Source organism: Muscardinus avellanarius, assembly GCF_963383645.1.
Source record: "Muscardinus avellanarius genome assembly, chromosome: 11".
Taxonomy (NCBI): domain Eukaryota; kingdom Metazoa; phylum Chordata; class Mammalia; order Rodentia; family Gliridae; genus Muscardinus; species Muscardinus avellanarius.
This window is the reverse complement of record NC_137797.1, coordinates 99,640,812-99,658,210: the sequence shown is the minus strand read 5'-3', so window position 1 is coordinate 99,658,210 and position 17,399 is coordinate 99,640,812. Positions and strand designations below refer to the sequence as shown.

The window sequence follows — 17,399 nt, the reverse complement described above, 5'->3', positions numbered from 1 at the left end:
CAGTGTCCTCCATCTGTCCCAGGGCTGCAGACCCACTCGTCGGCCAGGGCCAGGCCTGGCTAGCACGGGGCCAGGTCTCTGTGGTGTCCACCGAGTCCAGGGTGGGGCGGCCCTTGCGGACCCCCAGGTCCGTGGAAGGCGGGGACAGAGTGGCCACTGTTCCGCCCCTGGTGTCATATGGGGGCTTCTCGTGGGTCTCTTCACAAATGGCTACCTCCCAAGGAGCTGCCTCTGCCATTCACAGCTCCTCTCGGACCCGAAGTGGCTTCCCAGATTTTGCTTGGGCTCTGGGGAGCTTGCGGCTAGGGGGTTCGGGGGAAGGGTTTCTATTGAACATTTCTCCCTCTTCTTCCTCTTCCTCCTCCTCCTCCTCCTCCTCCTCTTCCTCCTGCAGCAGCTCCTTGGCTTCAGTCCACTCCTGGGGGTTGGGGAGGAGAATCTGGTCCAGTTCCCCGCACCAACCTTGCCTGGGCCACCTCGGAGCCGCCTGGACCACCCCTCACCACAGGAGGACATCCCCTCCTACCCCAGATCCTCCTTACCCGCTCCCTGTGCTCAGGTGCCCACGTGTGCCACAGCGCCAGGGCACAGCGCCGTCCCCGCGTCACAGCCCACACGCCATGGGGATTGTCCCCGCCGGAGCTGAAGGCCACTAGGCGTCCACAGCGAGGCCGGACCTGAGCCTGGGGGTGAGGGGGTCAGCTGTGGGGCAAGACAGGCAGGGGGTACAGGGCCAGCTCCCTTGCCAAGCACCTCCCACTCCTTCATCCAGGGACTGACTGAGGGCAAAGGAGAAATCAGCCTCTACATGGCAAGCAAAAGCACCAGGCTGAGGCTAGAGAAATCTGGAGACTCTCCTGTGTCCTGATCTCTCCTGCCCAACCCCGTGAGCCCAGGGTGTGACGCAATCTCAGGTACAAATAGGGGTACCCTAGCCGGGCATGGTGGCGCACGCTTGTAATCCCAGCATTTGGGAGGTTGAGACTGGAGGATCGCAGTTCGCGGACAGCCTCAGCTACTTAGCGAAGCCCTCCGCAACTCAGTGAGACCCTGTTTCAAAATAAAAAAATAAGCCGGGTGTGGTGGCACACGCTTGTAATCCCCGCACTTGGGAGGTGGAAACAGGAGGATGGCGCAGGTTCAAAGCCAGCCTCGCTGGCTTAAGAGACACTGTTTCCAAATAAAATATAAAAAATAGGTCTGGGAGTATAGCCCGGAGGTAGAAGGGTTCCATCCTCAGTACCACCAAAAAAAAAAAAAAAAAAAAAAAAAAGTCCCATGCTGACCAGGACTTTTTTTTTTTTTTTTTTTAAGATAAGGGGGTCTCATTATGCTTCCCAGACTGGCCTCAAATTCCAAATTCCTGGGCTCAAACGATCCTTCTGCCTCAGCCTTGCACCACCACACCTGGCTATGCGCACCCTCCTCTAGGAGGGGGGCATGCCCTGAAGACGGGATCAAGGGGGCCCACTTAGGGATCCACTAGGAGGTTGGCTCAAGTCAATATCGTCCAGAGAAGCTCTGCACACAGCCCAGCAGCCAGGAGGGCTGGAGAGGTGGGGAGGGAAGGGGTCAAGGTGGCTCCAGACATTTCCCTGCATTTGCGTCTGGGAATTTTCTGTTTTGAATCCTGACCCAATGCCAGGGCCCAATGCCACCTGGGCCCAAAGCCACCTTGCACCCCACCTACCGTGACGGTGAGGGCATTCGGCTGTGTGAAGAACAGGTCCCCACCCTGGAAGTCATCGTTGAGGTAGAGGAGTCCGCTGTGGACCGAGGGCAGAGGACAGGGGGCAGTGAGACCCCCACCAGGCCTGGGACAGCCCGCCGTGTGTCCAGAAGAGCCCCCACCTGTAGTCTCGATAGGTGTAGGCTGGGGGTTCCCGCCAGCACTCCCCCGTTTCGGGGTCCAGGATGCAGTTGTCTGCGTGCACCGGATGGCTCAGATCCATGCGCTGCTCTTGCGCTCCTAAACAGAGGGCCCCGTGACCGCCTGCGCACCTCCCTCCACCCGGGGCTCGCACCACCCCAGGCACCGCAGGACGGTGTCCCGGGGCTGGGCCTTTCTGGAGTAAAGACAGGAACCCACACCGGTTGGGGGTGCTGAGCATGTGCAGTACCCGACAGGGGCCCGGGGGGTGGGGGGTCACCTTCTACAGCACTACGGCACACCAGGTGGGTGAAGGAAAGATGCAGGGGCCGCTCTGGGGAGAAGTAGGCCTGCGTCAAGGTCCGCACGCGCTCGCTCACCTCCAGGAGCAGCTTAGCCCCCGACCGGCCCACAGTCCCGGCCCTGGCCAGCTACGGAGGACAGAAAGGGAGGGAGACGATGGGACTGTCCCGGCCCAGCCGCCCTCCACCCTGGACGCACAGTCGGCCCATCCGCACAACCTGCTCCCAAAGCCCCCCTTCTCTACCCTGGGCCTGGGACTCCGGGAGTCACTGTCCCAGGAGGGCTCCTCTACAGAAGCCCAGGCCCCGTGCCTGCCTCCCATGCCCCCTCCCCAGCCCTGGGCATCAGGCCGTGGGGGCCTCCGCTCACCTGCGCAGCCTTGAGCAGAGTGAGACCCTCGAAGTGTTCATTGGGGGTGTGAGGGGATCGCCGACCTCGGTAGCCAGACCTGGCTCCAGCCCCAGCCGCATCCTGGATGAGAGAGGGGTTTACTGCACAGTCCTTCCTCGGGGTCCCTCCCTGCCACTGCAGACCCTCCCTGGAGGAGGCCAAAGCTTGCCTGCCTGCCTCCTTTTTTTTTTTTTTCCCCAGTACTGGGGATGGAGCCCAGGGGCATTCTATTGCCTACTGCTGCGCTATACTCCGAGCCCTATTTTTTTTTTTCTTTTCAGTACTAGAAACAGAACCCAGGGGCATTCTACCTCCAAGCTACACCCCCAGCCCTATACTTTATTCTTTATTTTGAAACAGGGTCTCACTGAGTTGCAAAGGGCCTCACTAAATAACTGAGGCCGTATTCGAACCACGATCCTCCTGTCTCAGTCTCCCAAATACTGAGATTACAAGCATGTGCCACCATGCCCAGCTTATTTTTATTTATTTATTTATTTTATTTATTTATTTTTTTGGTGGTACTAGGGGTGGAACCCAGAGGCTTTCTACCTCTGGGCTATACTCCCAGACCCATTTTATATTTTATTTGGAAACAGAGTCTCACTGAGTTGCTGAGAGCCTCACTAAGTAGCTGAGGCTGGCTTCGAACCTGTGCGATCCTCCTCTCTCAGCCTCCCAAGTGCGGGGATTACAAGCGTGTGCAACCACACCTGGCTTTTATTCTTTACTTTGAAACAGGGTCTCACTAACTTGCAAAGGGCCTCACTAAGTAGCTGAGGCTGTCTGCGAACAGCGATCCTCCTGCCTCAGCCTCCCCAGTGTTAGGATTACAAGTGTTTTATTATGAGACAGGGTCTCACTAAGTTGGTCATGCTGGCCTTGAACTTGTGATCCTCCTGCTTCAGCCTCCTGATTAACTAGAATCACAGCATGGGCCACTGCGCCAGGCTTGGGCCTCCTCTTCAGCTGCTGCCCTGTCCCAGGAATGACATTCCTTATGGTTGTCTATACTGTCATTCTCTGGGAAAAGTCTGGAATCCCACTGACTAAGGATCCCACTGGCTAAGGAGACTGTGTATGAACAGGACCTATAGAGCTTCCTGCAGGGGGAAGAGGGGCTCTGGGAGGGTTAAGAACAGCTGGGGAAGCGAGACAGAACTGGGAGCTGGGCATGGGGCACACTCCTGTAATCCCAGCACTTGGGAGGCTGAAACAGGAGGATTGCAGGTTCAAGGCCAGCCCCAGCAATTTAGCAAAACCCTGTATCAAAATGCAAATAAAAAGCGAGGCGTGGTGGCGCACGCTTGTAATCCCCCCCACCCCGCTTGGGAGGCCGAGGCAGGAGGATCGCACAGGTTCGAAGCCAGCCTCAGCTACTTAGTGAGGCTCTCAGCAACTTAGTGAGACCCTGTTTCCAAATAAAATATAAAATAGGTTTGGGAGTATAGCCTGGAGGTAGAAAGCCCCTGGGTTCTACCCCTAGTACCACTAATAATAATAATAATAATAACAATAATACAAATAAAAAGCTAGCCAGGCATGGTGGCACACACTTGTAATCCCAGCATTTGGGAGGCTGAGACAGGAGGATCATGGTTCACAGACAGCCTCAGCTACTAAGCAAAGCCCTTTGCAACTGAGTGAGACCCTGTTTCAAAATAAAGAATAAAAAAATAAGCCCGGCGTGGTGGCGAACGCTTGTAATCCCCGCGCTTGGGAGGTGGAGACAGGAGGATCACACAGGCTCGAAGCCAGTCTCACTGACTTAAGAGACCCTGTTTCCAAAAAAAAAAAAAAAAAAGAGGTCTGGGAGGGTAGCCCGGAGGTAGAAGGGCTTCCAGAAACCCCAGTACCACCAAAAAAAAAAAAAAAAAAAGAATAAAAAAATAGGGCTGGGATGTAGCTTGGAGGTAGAATGGCCCTGGGTTCCATCTTTAGTACTGAAAAGAAAAGAAAAGTTAAAAAAAAGAAAAAAAAGAAAAAGCTGGCCATGGTGACACACCTTGTAATCCCAGTGTTTGGGAGGCTGAGACTGGAGGATTCACAGGTTTGAGAACAACCTCAGCAAGACGTGAGGTGCTTATCAACCTAGCGAAATCCTGTTTCAAAATACAAATAAAATGGGAGCCAGTTGTGGTGGCACATGCTTGTAATCCCAGTACTTGGGAGGCTGAGACAAGAGGATCATGGGTTTGCGGCCAGGCTCAGCTACTTAGTGAGGCCTTCTGAAACTTAGCGAGACCCTGTTTCAAAATAAAGAATTAAAAAATAGGTCTAAGGGTATAGTTCGAAGGTAGAATGCCCCTGAGTTTAATCCCCAGTACCAAAAAATAATAACTACAGTAGGGCTGGGGGTGTAGCTTGGAGGTAGAATGTCCCTGGGTTCAATCCCCAGTACCATAAAAATAAATGAAATAAATAAAGATAAAGGGCTGGGGATACAGCTCAGAGGTAGAGTGCCCCTGGGCTTAATCCCCAGTACCAAAAAAAAGAAGCTGGAGACTGGGCAGAAGGACTAGACCACTCATTCCCAAAGAGCTAAGAATAGAGAGGTTTTCCTGGAAATGGAATCTCAGGAGAAGTGTGACAGTCAGGCCAGGTCCTGGTGGGAAGCCAAGGGAGGTGGCCGCTTCTACTTGAGGTTTCCTTGGTGAACTGTATGGCTCCACAGCGACACGAGGCTAAGCGGGTTATCCAGAGCCTGCACGGTGACTCATCACCTGGGGTCGCCCAGGGGCATGCCTCCTGGATCATCCCTTTTCTTTTTCCTTTTTCTTTCTGGGTACTGAGGATTGAATCCAGGAGTATTCTACTTCTGAGCTATACCCTTTCTTTAATTTATTTATTTGGCTTTTTATTTATTTATGTTTATTTAGTTCGTTTTGGTGGTACTGAAGGTGGAACCCAGGGGCTTTCTACCTCCGGGCTATACTCCCAGACCTATTTTTTATACTGTATTTAAAAACAGGGTCTCAGCCGGGCGTGGTGGTGCACGCTTGTAATCCCCGCGCTTGGGAGGCTAAGACAGGAGGATCGCACAAGTTCGAAGCCAGCCTCAGCTAGTTAGTGAGGCTTTCAGCAATTTAGTGAGACCCTGTTTCCAAATAAAATATGAAAAAGGTCTGGGAGTATAGCCCAGGGTAGAAAGCCTCTGGATTCCACCCCCAGTACCACCAAAAAAAATAAAAAATAAAAATAAAAAAATAAATACATACATACATAAATACATTAATTAATTAATTAATTAATTAAAACAGGATCTCACTAAGTTGCTAAGAGCCTCACTAAGTACCTGAGGCTGGCTTCGAACCTGTGTGATCCTCCTGTCTCAGCCTCCCAAGCACTGGGAATACAAGTGTGTGCCACCACGCCAGGCTATTTGGCTTTTTATTTAGTTATTGGTACTGGGGTTAAACCCAGGGGTGTTCTGCTTCTGAGCTATATTTCCAGCCCCATTTTATTTTATTTTTTTATTTTGAAATAGGATCTCGCAGTTGGGCATGGTGGCACAGGCCTGTAATCCTAATACTTGAGAGGCTGAGACAGAGGATTGCGGGTTCGCAGCCAGCCTCAGCAACCTAGAGAGGACCTCAGCAACCTACTGAGGTCCTGTTTCAAAATATAAAATAGGGTTGGAAGCCAGGCATGGTGGGGCACACTTGTAATCTCAGCATTTGGGAGGCTGAGACAGGAGGATCGTGGACATCCTCAGCTACTTAGTGAGACTTTGTTTGAAAACAAAGAATAGAAAAAATTAGGGCTGGGGATGTAGCTCAAAGGTAGAATGCCTCTGGGTTCCATTCCCAGTACCAAAAATAAAATAAAATTAAAAAAGGGTTAGAGTACAGCTCAGAGGTAGAATTCTCGGTATTAAATCCACAGGAAGGAAGGAAGGAAGAAAGGCAGGCAGGCAGGCAGGCAAGCAGGCAGGCAGGCAGGCAAGCAGCTAGCTGGCTCAGGAAGGTAGGTACCTGACTCACTAAATTGAGAAGGAATTTATTAAATTGTTGAGGCTGGTCTAGAACTCATGATCCTCCTGTCTCAGGCTCCCAAGTACTGGGATTACAGGCCACCACGCCTAGTCAGAATTATTTCTTAATTTTCCTATCTTTGATTCTCTGAATATTTCTCATCTGTTCCCATCTTTACCCCCTTGAATTGAGGACCTAATTAATGCAGTGGCGCTTTTCATCACTCTAAAGTCTCCCCTTTTCTCCACTGCATTCTACACACCGCCACTAGGGGGCTCTCGTGACTCTACAGCACGCTGATTTTAGCCCTGAACCCTGAAGCCCACGTCCCACCTCTCATCACCCACCAATAAAGACCAAACTCCCAGGTAGGGAGCAGAGGCCCGCTCTGTCCCCGGGCCTTCTCCTCGGCTCTCCCTCGGTTCCCCTCTACTGCAGGCTGATGATAACAGCCACCACCAATACTGCGCACTGTGTGTGTGTGTGTGTGTGTGTGTGTGTGTGTGTGTGTGTGTTACTGGGGATGGAACCCAGGGGTTTTCTACCTCCGGGCTATACTCCCAGACCTATTTTATATTTTATTTGGAAACAGGGTCCCATTAAGTTACTGACAGCCTCACTAAGCTGCTGAGGCTGGCTTCGAACCAGTGTGATCCTCCTGTCTCAGCCTCCCAAGTACTGGAATTACAAGTGTGCGCCACCATGCAAGGCTGCACTTTCTGTTCTTGTAAGAGTTTTCCTAAGTTCTATCTCATTCAATTTTCACGGCAACCTTAGGGCAAAAACATTATCATTAGCCCTATTTTATTTACTTTTTGCCATTTTCATGATTAGATTCTATTTATTTATTTATTTATTTATTTATTTATTGTGGGCCTGGGGATGGAACCCAGAGGCATTCAGCCTCTGAGCTACACGCCCTGCCCTGTTTTATTATTATTATATTATTATTATTATTACTGTTGTTGTTGTTGTTATTATTATTATTATTATTTTATTTTGAAACAGAATCTCACTAAGTTGTGGAGGGCCTCTCTAAGTAGTTGGGGCTGTCCTTGAACCTGGATACTCCTGTCTCAGCCTCTCAAATGCTGGGATTATAAGTGTGCATCCCATGCCCAGCTAGATTTTTTTTTTAATTGATCACAAAATCATGATCCCAACATTTGGGAGGCTGAGACAGGAGATTTGCTGTTTGAAGACAGCTTCAGCTATTACTTCTTAGTGAGGCCTTTTGCAACTCAGTGAGACCCCGTTTCAAGACAAAGAATAAAAAATAGGACCGGGCATGGTGGCAGACGCTTATAATCCCAGCATTTGGGAGGCCGAGACAGGAGGATCGCAGTTCATGGCCAGCCTCAGCTACTTAGGGAGGCCCTTCACAATTTAGTGAGACCCTGTTTCAAAATAAAGCATAAAAAGTAGGGCTGCAGGTGCAGCTTGGATGTAGAAAGCCCCTGGGTTCATCCCCAGTACCACTAAAAAGAAGGAAAAAAAAGATTGGGGTGTAGCTTGAAGTTGAATGCCCCTGGGTTCATCCCCAGTACCACTAAAAAGAAGGAAAAAAAAGATTGGGGTGTAGCTTGAACTTGAATGCCCCTGGGTTCATCCCCAGTATTGCAAAATTTCATTAACTGATTAATTAATTAAAAGGAATGAAGCTTTCCTGCAGAGAGGCAGTAGAACGCACTGTTCCCAGCAGAGAAAAAGGATGAGCCAATAGGAATGGAGCCGGCCAGGAACAAGGGACAGGCAGCCGGCCGTGAGTCCCTGGCAGCAGGTCCTCCCAGGCCTTCCTACCTTGGCCAGCTGCAGCAGCTCCCCACACTCAGTGGGGGTGAGCAGCCCGTCCAACACTGCCCGCTCCAGCCCGTTCAGCTGCTTGGCGTCCTGGGTCAGGGTCACTCCCTCCAGAAGGAGAACATCTGCAGGGGCAGGGACAGGACATGGGTCACTGGGGTCCCCCCGAGCTCTGCAGCACTCCCCAGTCCCCGGAGCTCACCCTTCCAGTCTGGCCCGGGCTTCGGCTGCAGAGGTTCCTGGTCCCAAGGCCTCTTCTCCTGATCCTCTCTCAGGGTTGACAGGCATGCTCAGTGCTCAGTGGATGCGCAGGGCAGACCCAGCCTCCCAACACCCTGCTCCTCCTCCCAGCCTGGACCAGGTGCCTCCCACCAGCATCTCCTACCTGAACTTCTCTCTAAGGGCCTCAGGGATTATAGCCGCGGGGGTCCAGGGATCCTGGGACAGCCAAGACAAGCGCTATCACCCACCAAGTCCAGCCCCTGGGAGCTCCGACATTAGACTCTCAACCATCATAATAAGCTTCTCCTGCTTCCAGAGGGGAAGGTCGAGGTGGGCAAGCCCTGGACCCAACGCCAGGGCCACTCAACGGAGAGTCCCGGGCACTAGACCACCGCCACAACCTACCTGCACTTATTGTCCTCTAAGTGCTATTCACCACCAAAGAGGAATTTATCTGCTAGAGCTCGTAACTGTCTTATGAGACAGAGTGCTAATGAGCTCACCTTGCAGGTATGAGCCCCGAGACAGAGAGGGCCATCAATATGCTCAAGGCCGCACAGCTAATAAGTGACACACAGCTAATAAGTACTGGGGATCGAACCCAGGGACGCTCTACCTCTGAGCTACACTCGTAGCCCTTTTTAATTTTTATTTTGAAATAGAGCCTTGCTGCCAGCCGTGGAGGCACATGCCTGTAATCCCAGTAGTTGGGAGGCTGAGAGAGGAAGATCACAGGTTCGAGGACAGTCTCAGCAAGTAGAGAAATTCTCAGCAACCTAAGGAGACCCGGTTTCAAAACAATTCTCAGTACCACAAAGAAAGAAAAAGAAAGAAAGAAAGAGAGAAAGAAAGAAAGAAAGAAGAGGAAGAAAGAGAGGAAGGGAGGGAGGAAGGAAGGAAGGAAGGAAGGAAAGAAGGGAGGGCTGGCCTCAAACCTGAGATCCTCCTTTCTCAGCCAACCGAGTACTAGGATTACAGGTGTGCGCCACCATGCCTGGCGGAAAAAAGTAGGGTTTAAACTAGCTTCTCCGCTCTTAATTTTATCCTGTGATTCTCAGCCAGGACGATTTTGTTCACACACTTACACGCTGGCGCGCGCGCGCACACACACACACACACACACACTAGGTCAAAACCTCTGACTTTTGTTGTTTGTTTTGTGGTATCAGGGATGGAGCCCAGGGCCTTGCACACACTAGGCAAGGGCTCTGTAACTGGTCCCTCCACAAGTCAATAGAGAGCCAGGCGTGGTGGCGCACACTTGTAATCCCAGCACTTGGGAGGCTGAGACAGGAGGATGTCTCAGCCTCATCTACTTAGTGAGGCCCTTTGCAACTCAGTGAGATCCTGTTTCAAAAAAAGAAAGAAAGAAAGAAAGAAAGAAAGAAAGAAAGAAAGAAAGAAAGAAAGAAAGAAAGAAAGAAGAAAGAAAGAAAGAAAGAAAGAAAGAAAGAAAGAAAGAAAGAAAGAAAATTAAAAAATAGGGCTGGGGTTATAGCTCTAAGGTAGAATGTCCCTGGGTTCCATCCCCAGTACCACACACACAAACACAAAACGTCAATAGGTACCTGGGAGGCTGAGGCAGGAGGATTACAAGTTCGAGGCCAGGTGGGCAATTTAGTGAGACCCTGTCTCAAAAATGAAAAATAAAGCCAGGCGTGGTGGCGCACGTTTGTAATCCCCACGCTTGGGAGGCGGAGACAGGAGGATCGCGCAGGTTCAAAGCCAGCCGCACTGGCTTAAGAGACCCTGTTTCCAAATAAAAATATAAAAATAGGCTGGGAGTGTAGCCCAGAGGTAGAAGGGCTTCCAGGAACCCCAGTACCACCAAAAAAAAATAAATAAATAAAATAAAAAAATAAAAAGGCTGGCAGTGTTGTTCAGTGATAGAGTGCCACTGGGTTAAATCCCCAGGACTGCAAAATAAACATGCAAATAAATAAATAAATAAATAAATAAATAAATAAATAAATAAATAAATGAAAGTCAAGCCAGGCGTGGTGGCGCACGCTTGTAATCCCAGCATTTGGGAGGCTAAGACCGGAGGATTGCAGTTCGCGGGCAGCCTCAGATACTTAGTGAGGCTTTCCACAACTTAGTGAGACCCGGTTTCAAAATAAAGAATAAAAAATAGGGCAGGGGCTATAGCTCGGAGGTTGAATGACCCTGGGTTCCATCCCCAGACCCGCAATAGACTAAAAAATAGGGCAGGGGCTGTAGCTCGGAGGTAGAATGCCCCTGGGTCCAATCCCCAGTATTACCAAAATAATTAATAATAATAATAATAATAATAATAATAATAATAATAGTCAATAGAGAGCAGCTACTTTGTGCTAACATTTCAGCTACGGATAACCTTTGCCCTTCATGTCTTCCCAATAACCACAAAGAGAGTACAGAAAGCGGCAGCCCTGGTGCTTTCTGTACATCAACTGAAACAGCTTCAACAGCCCTGGGAACCAGGCATGACATTTACAGGGAAGGAAAACAGCGGAGGCAAGTGGTGGCCCAGCGCGTGTCTGGCAGAGGAAGGACCGACGCGTCAGCCTTGCAGGTTCCCAAGCCTGCCCCGCACTGCAGGCACACTGCCTCTGGCCCTGGGAAACTGGGACAGCAGACTTCTCCAAGCCTCCTGAGGCTGGAAAAGTTGGGGACAGTTGTAAACTGAAGTGATGTACACAGTGGCATAGGGCGTCTATGCTCTTCCTCCCAGGCAGCGCAGGAGAACAGTGGTCACTCACAGGGTCCTTGAAGCTGGTGTCCAGGTGCTCCATGGCGTAGTAGAGCTGCCTCTTCTCGCCCAGAGACCGCAGGACGAAGTGCTGGATGTCCTGAGGACAGACAGGAAGGCTGGAGGAGGCGGAGCAAGCCAGCACTGGTGTGTGTGTGTGTGGGGGGGGGTGTCTTTTTTTCTTTTTTCTTTTTTTGGTGGTGCTAGGGATGGAAGCCAGGGGCATTCTACCTCGAGGAACTATACCCCCAGTCCGATTTTTTTATTATTATTATTTTTTTTGGCAGTACTAGGGATGGAACCCAGGGGCATTCTACCTCCGAGAGACACCCCCAGACCTATTTTTTTATTCTTTATTTTGAAACAGGGTCTCAGTGAGTTGCAAAGGGCCTCACTAAGTAGCTGAGGCTGTCTGCGAACTGCGATCCTTCTGTCTCAGCCTCCAAATGCTGGGATTACAAGCGTGCGCCACCACGCCTGGCTCTTTTTTTTTTTTTTTTCGGTGCTGGGGATTGAACCCAGGGGCATTCTACCTCCGAGCTACATCCCAGCCCTACTTTCTTTCTTTCTTTCTTTCCTTCTTTCTTTCTTTCTTTCTTTCTTTCTTTCTTTCTTTCTTTCTTTCTTTCTTTATTGGTGGTACTGGGGGTAGAACCCAGAGGCTTCCTACCCCTGGGCTATACTCCCAGACCTATTTTATATTTTATTTGGAAACAGGGTCTCACTAAGTTGCTGACAGCCTCACTAAGTAGCTGAGGCTGGCTTCGAACCTGTGCGATCCTCCTGTCTCAGCCTCCCAAGCGCGGGAATTACAAGCATGTGCCACCACGCCTGGCTATTCTTTATTTTTGAAACAGGGTCTCACTGAGTTGCAAAGGGCCTCACTAAGTAGTAGCTGAGTCTGTCCAAGAACACAAATCCTACTGTCTCAGCCTCCCAAATGCTGGCATTACAAGTGTGTGCCACCATGCCTGGCTCTTATTCTTTATTTTTTAAATAGGGTCTCATTGGGTTGCAAATGGCCTCACTAAGTAGCTGAGGCTGGCGGTGAATCTCCATCCTCCTGTCTCAGCCTCCCAAATGCTCGGATTACAAGTGTGTGCCACCACACTCGGTTTCTCTCTCTCTCTCTCTCTCTCTCTCTCTCTCTCTCTCTCTCTCTCTTTCTCTCTCTCCCCACAAGTCCTGCCTTCTTCCCTCAGCAACTTCAGAGGCTGGACTTCAAACTGGGGGAGGAGGATGAGCGGAGACAGGTTGGAGTGAAGTCAGAGGAGAGTGTGCAGCTGGGCTTTGGACTTTGCGGCACAGTCGGATGTGGGGAGCAGAAAGTCAAGGCAGCGGTCAGATGTTGGACTCGGGGTTCCCCTTGGTGGCTAGAGTGCTTCATTAAAGTTCAGAATGGAAGCTGGGCGCGGTGGCACACGCTTGTAATCTCAGCATTCGAGAGGCTGAGACAGGAGGATCACGGTTCGAGGACAGTCTCAGCCACTTAGTGAGGACCTTTGCAACTCAGTGAGAACCTGTTTCAAAATAAAGAATAAAAAATAGGGCAAGGAGTGAGTGTAGCTCAGAGGTCAAATGCCCCTGGGTTCTATCCCCAGACCCGCCAAAAAAAAGAAAGGAAAGAAGGAAGGAAGGGAGGGAGGGAGGGAGGAAGAAAAAATAGGGCTGGGGGAATAGCTCAGAGATAGAAACCTCCTGGATTCCATCCCCAGTACTACACACACACACAAAAAAAAAAAAATAGGGCTGGGCTGAGGCTATAGCTCAGAAGTAGAATGCCCCTGAGTCCCATCCCCAGACCTGCCAAAATAAAATAATAATAATAATAATAATAATAATAATAATAATAAAGGCCAGAATGGGATGGGAGGGGAGGTTAAGGGGTTAAATCCAAGGGCATTCTACCACTGAGCTAAACCCCCAGCCCAATTTTTTATTTTCAAACAGGGTCTCACTAAGTTGCGGAGGGCCTCATTAAGTAGCTGAGGCTGGCCATGAACCTGTGATCCTCCTATCTCAGCTTACCGAATACTGGGATTACAAGTGTGCGCCACCATGTCCAGCTTCAAGTACTGGGATTACAGGTGTGGGCCACCATGCCCAGCTGGGGCAGGTCACTTCCTGGGCCTATTGTTTGATGTAGAGCTACCTCACTGGGTAAGTGTATGGGGGGTCACCTCTCTTGGTCCGAGGCCGGGTCTGGGTTCTCCCAGCTGGGCTTGGTACTGGCTCAGAGCTTTCTTGGCCTCCTCATCCTCCGGGTAGAAGAGCAGGACACTCAGGACATTTTCTATGGCCTGGGACAGATTCCCCACTGGAGATAAAGAATGGGGAGGAGGGACAGAGGCTGAGGACCGCGATGACCCTTGGGCAGAGGCAGACAACACAGGTGGTGGACAGAGACAGCTGGAGAGGTGGTCTCCCAGGGCCATCGACCAACTCCAGGAGCCCCCCCGGCTGCCATCCCCCCATCGCTTCTTTCCAAAGCTAACTCAAGCATACCTTCGCTAGCAGAGATCAAAGAAGAGAGGAGAAAATAAAGGGAGGCGAGAGACAGCTAGGGCAGAAGGAGCCTGGTGGCCATCTCCTGAGCCTTTCACGGTGATGCCAGAGAAGGAGGGTGTTTTAAGAGTCTTCCTGCTGAAGTGAGGGTCCCCACGGCCCCTGACAGTGATGCTACGGATGCAGAGAGACAGGTGGGAGGGACAGAAAGAAGGGCCCAGACAGGGTACCATCAGAAACAGACCTTCTCTCCAGCCCCAATCGCTGCCTAGAGCCCGCCATCCCCCACTGACCCTGAGCGTGGGCCTCGTGCAGTTGTCTTAGCTGGCCTGGAAGGAAGTCGGGGACCGGGAAGCTGCGACCAGGACGCGTAGCTGTGTCTGCTACACAGCGCTGCCGGCACTGCAGGACCCGAATCCAGAGTCCTGCAGAGGACACACATGAATGGTCCAGTTCCTGCATGCTGCTCCTGGGCAGCGATCCCCTCCTGCATGCATGCCCAGCTCCTCACCTGCAATGGCCTCGTAGAGGCCCCCCTGGCTCCTGGCCCCTTCCTCCTCCTCCTCTTCCTCCTTTTCTTCTGGCCCCCACTGCTCCTCAGGGCCCTCACAGCCAGCCCTGCAGGTCTCTATGTGGTCCAGGCTCTCCTGCAGGGCCTCCTCCAGCCTGGGCAGTGCCAGTCCAGCCTCCTGGCGTCCCAGGAGCTCCAGGCCAGCGTCATAGGCGGCCTGTGGGGGAGGAAGCAGTCAGTCACCTGAGATGCTGGGGGAGGGGGGCCAAGATTGGGAGTTGGGAAGGCGAGAAATATTGGTCTCATTTGAAGCACACACTTCATGGTCCTCCTATACCGGGGGAAGGGGGTTGTAGAGGAACAGACTTGGTCCAAGATTCCAAATCTTTTTGTTTTTTTCAGTAAGGGGATGGAACCCAGGCACATTCTACCTCTGTGCTACACACCCAGCTTTTTTTTTTTTTTTTTTTTTTTTAGGTCTAAGGATGAAACCCAGGGACATTTGACCTCCAAGCTACACCCCCTGCCCTATTTTTTATTCTTTAATTTGAAACAGGGTCTCACTGAGTTGCAAAGGGCCTCACTAAGTAGCTGAGGCTGTCCGCGAACCACGATCCTCTGGTCTCAGCCTCCCGAATGCTGGGATTACAAGCCTGCACCACCACGCCCGGCTCATTTTTTTTTCCCCCCATCATTTTGAAACAGGGTCTCACTGAGTTGCCAAGGGCCTCACTAAGTAGTGGCTGAGGCTGTCCGCGAACAGCCATCCTCCTGTCTCAGCCTCTAGAATGCTGGGATTACACGCGTGCGTCACCGTGCTGGGCTTAAGATTCCGAATGTTAACATCAGACTTTAGTGACCACAGAGGAAGGAAACCAAATCCTAGAGGAAGACTCTTTGTCCAGGCCACTGATGACCAGTAAAGATCTCCTGCTGTCCAAGATGTGCGGGGGCCAAAGTCCAGGGAGGCCTGTGCATCAAAGGCTCAGGGCAGGTCAGGGGTGGTGCTAAGGTCTCACCCAGTATGGGGGCGTCTCCAGGTCCCGGAAGCTCTGGGGCCGAACCCCCGACATTCGTCTGTACTTAGCCATGTCCTCCCGCATCTGCAGGTGGGTGGGATTTGCTACAAAGAAGGTGTGTGCTGCAGCTGCTGCCAGATCCAACTTCTTCAGCTGGGGAAGCCAGAGAGATGGGAAATCAGAGCCCCCCCCCCCCCAGTGCAGGGTGTCAGACCTCTGGACCCTTATCAGCCTCTCTGCCCCACTCAAACTCCAGTCTGGGAGGTGGGAGTGAAGGCAGAGGGGTGTGGGGAGAAGGGAAAGACCTTTGCTACCAACAAAAACAGTGGTCTTTAGGACCCTGAGCTGAGGTGTATGCAGCCAACCCCGCCCCGACCCACCCCCCAGCCACGTAGGCACCAGCTACTGTCCCAGGAGCTGTGCAGTTCCTGGCAGGGCACTCAGCCAGGCTTCACTCCCTAACCTTCCCAGAGCTCCCTGCTGCCCCAAGCGAGGCCCACCCAGCACCAAACACACACTTATACAATTCCCATCCTATAGCCGGTTCCGCCTGCAGGCACTGGCCTCACTTTCCCTTCCTAGAAAGAGACAGTGCTCACCCCTAAACCAGTCCCAGCGCGGCCTACTAAAATAAAACTGCAAGCCGGGCGTGGTGGCACATGCCTGTAATCCCCGCGCTTGGAAGGCTGAGGCAGGAGGATCGCACAGGTTCAAAGCCAGCCTCAGCTACTTAGTGAGGCTCTCAGCAACTTAGTGAAACCCTGTTTCCAAATAAAATATAAAAAAGATCTGGGAGTATAGCCTGGAGGTAGAAAGCCTCTGGGTTCCACCCCCAGTGCCACCAATAATAATAATAATAATAATAATAATAATAATAATTAATAAAACTGCAGACCTCGTCCCTCCATCTTCCAGCTCCTCCCACCCCGTCTTTTGCACGACCTCTCCACCCGCCATCCAGCTTGGCTCCCACCCGCCCGTGGCTGCCCCTCCGTGGTTAAGATGAGACAGTATCCCAACGCGGACGTCCTGGGCGCGCCCGCCTCGCCCCACCCTGAGGCCCGGGATGCTCGCATCCCGCCCTCTCCTGGTCAGCTGCAAGCAGCACAGCAACTCGGGCCGGCCGGGGTTCGAGGCGGCTCGGGCACCTGGTAGTAGGCCCTCTGCAGGTAGTTGTAGGGCTCCCGCCGGCGGAAGGCGTCCCGGAGCGCGCCCCCCACGCGGAGCCGCGCCGCGCCCCCGGGGCCCAGCCTCCGCGCCGCGCACCGGCTCAGGCACTCGGCGCGGCGCAGCGCGGCGCGGAGGAGCCGCGGCTCCCAGGCCCCCCGGCCCGGCCCGGCCGCCGCGCCCGGCTCCGCGGCCCCCGGCTCCGCCGCGCAGCTCGCCCCGCAGTCCCGCCGCGCGCGGCCCAGCGCCGCCCGGCTCCGCAGCGCCTCCCGCAGCAGCGCCACCGCCGGCGCCCAAGCCCCGGCCGCGTAGGCGCGCAGCCCGTCCGCGTAGAGCAGGTCGGGGGGCTGCGGGGGCGCCCCCGGGGACAGCGGCGCCAGGCCGGGGGGCTCGGGGCACCCCGGGGGAGGCAGCGGCAGCAGGAGCAGCAGCGATCGCAGGAGCCGGAGCATGGTGCCGAGCCGGCTGCCGGAGGGAAATGCGGGAGCCCGAGGGAGGGAGGAGAGGGGGGAGAGGAGGGAGGGGAAGGAAGGAGAGATGGAGAGGAGGAGGAGGAGGAGGGATGAGTGAAGCCAGAGACCTGGCCCGGCCGAGGGGGAGGCGAGTGGGGGAGAGGGAGCGAAAAGTCGGGGAGCCGGCGGCGAGGGGAGCAGGTCTTCTTCTAAGGAGGTCGGGTCTAGTGTGAGTGAGAAAGGGAATATGGAGAGAGGAGGGCAAAATGGGGCAACTCGAGCTGGCCTGGCCTCCTATTGGAGGGCCCGGTGGTATCAGAGCCCGTGGCCCAAGGTTTGGGGGTTCCCGGGGCTGTGCTCCCCTCCACTGCTGGGTCCAGGAAAAGGAGTGTGGAGGCCTCTCGCCAGCTCATCTACCACTCACCCCTTTGGAGAAAGAGCTTTAGGAACCAACA

The 17,399-nt window shown here is 52.9% G+C and overlaps 1 protein-coding gene across 1 annotated transcript; it reads right to left on the bottom strand.

Moving 5' to 3' along the window:
• Positions 1 to 238: 238 nt before the first annotated feature.
• P3H3 (prolyl 3-hydroxylase 3) lies at positions 239 to 16,944 on the bottom strand (the record flags this gene model as incomplete). The annotated part of the gene is made up of 15 exons (XM_080705327.1): positions 239 to 418; positions 543 to 683; positions 1,691 to 1,766; positions 1,852 to 1,969; positions 2,151 to 2,301; positions 2,543 to 2,644; positions 8,338 to 8,462; positions 8,540 to 8,607; positions 8,723 to 8,775; positions 11,301 to 11,390; positions 13,471 to 13,607; positions 14,089 to 14,220; positions 14,307 to 14,523; positions 15,326 to 15,478; positions 16,474 to 16,944. 15 exons carry the CDS (start codon positions 16,942 to 16,944, stop codon positions 239 to 241), a joined length of 2,214 nt encoding a protein of 737 aa, XP_080561453.1.
• Positions 16,945 to 17,399: the final 455 nt, after the last annotated feature.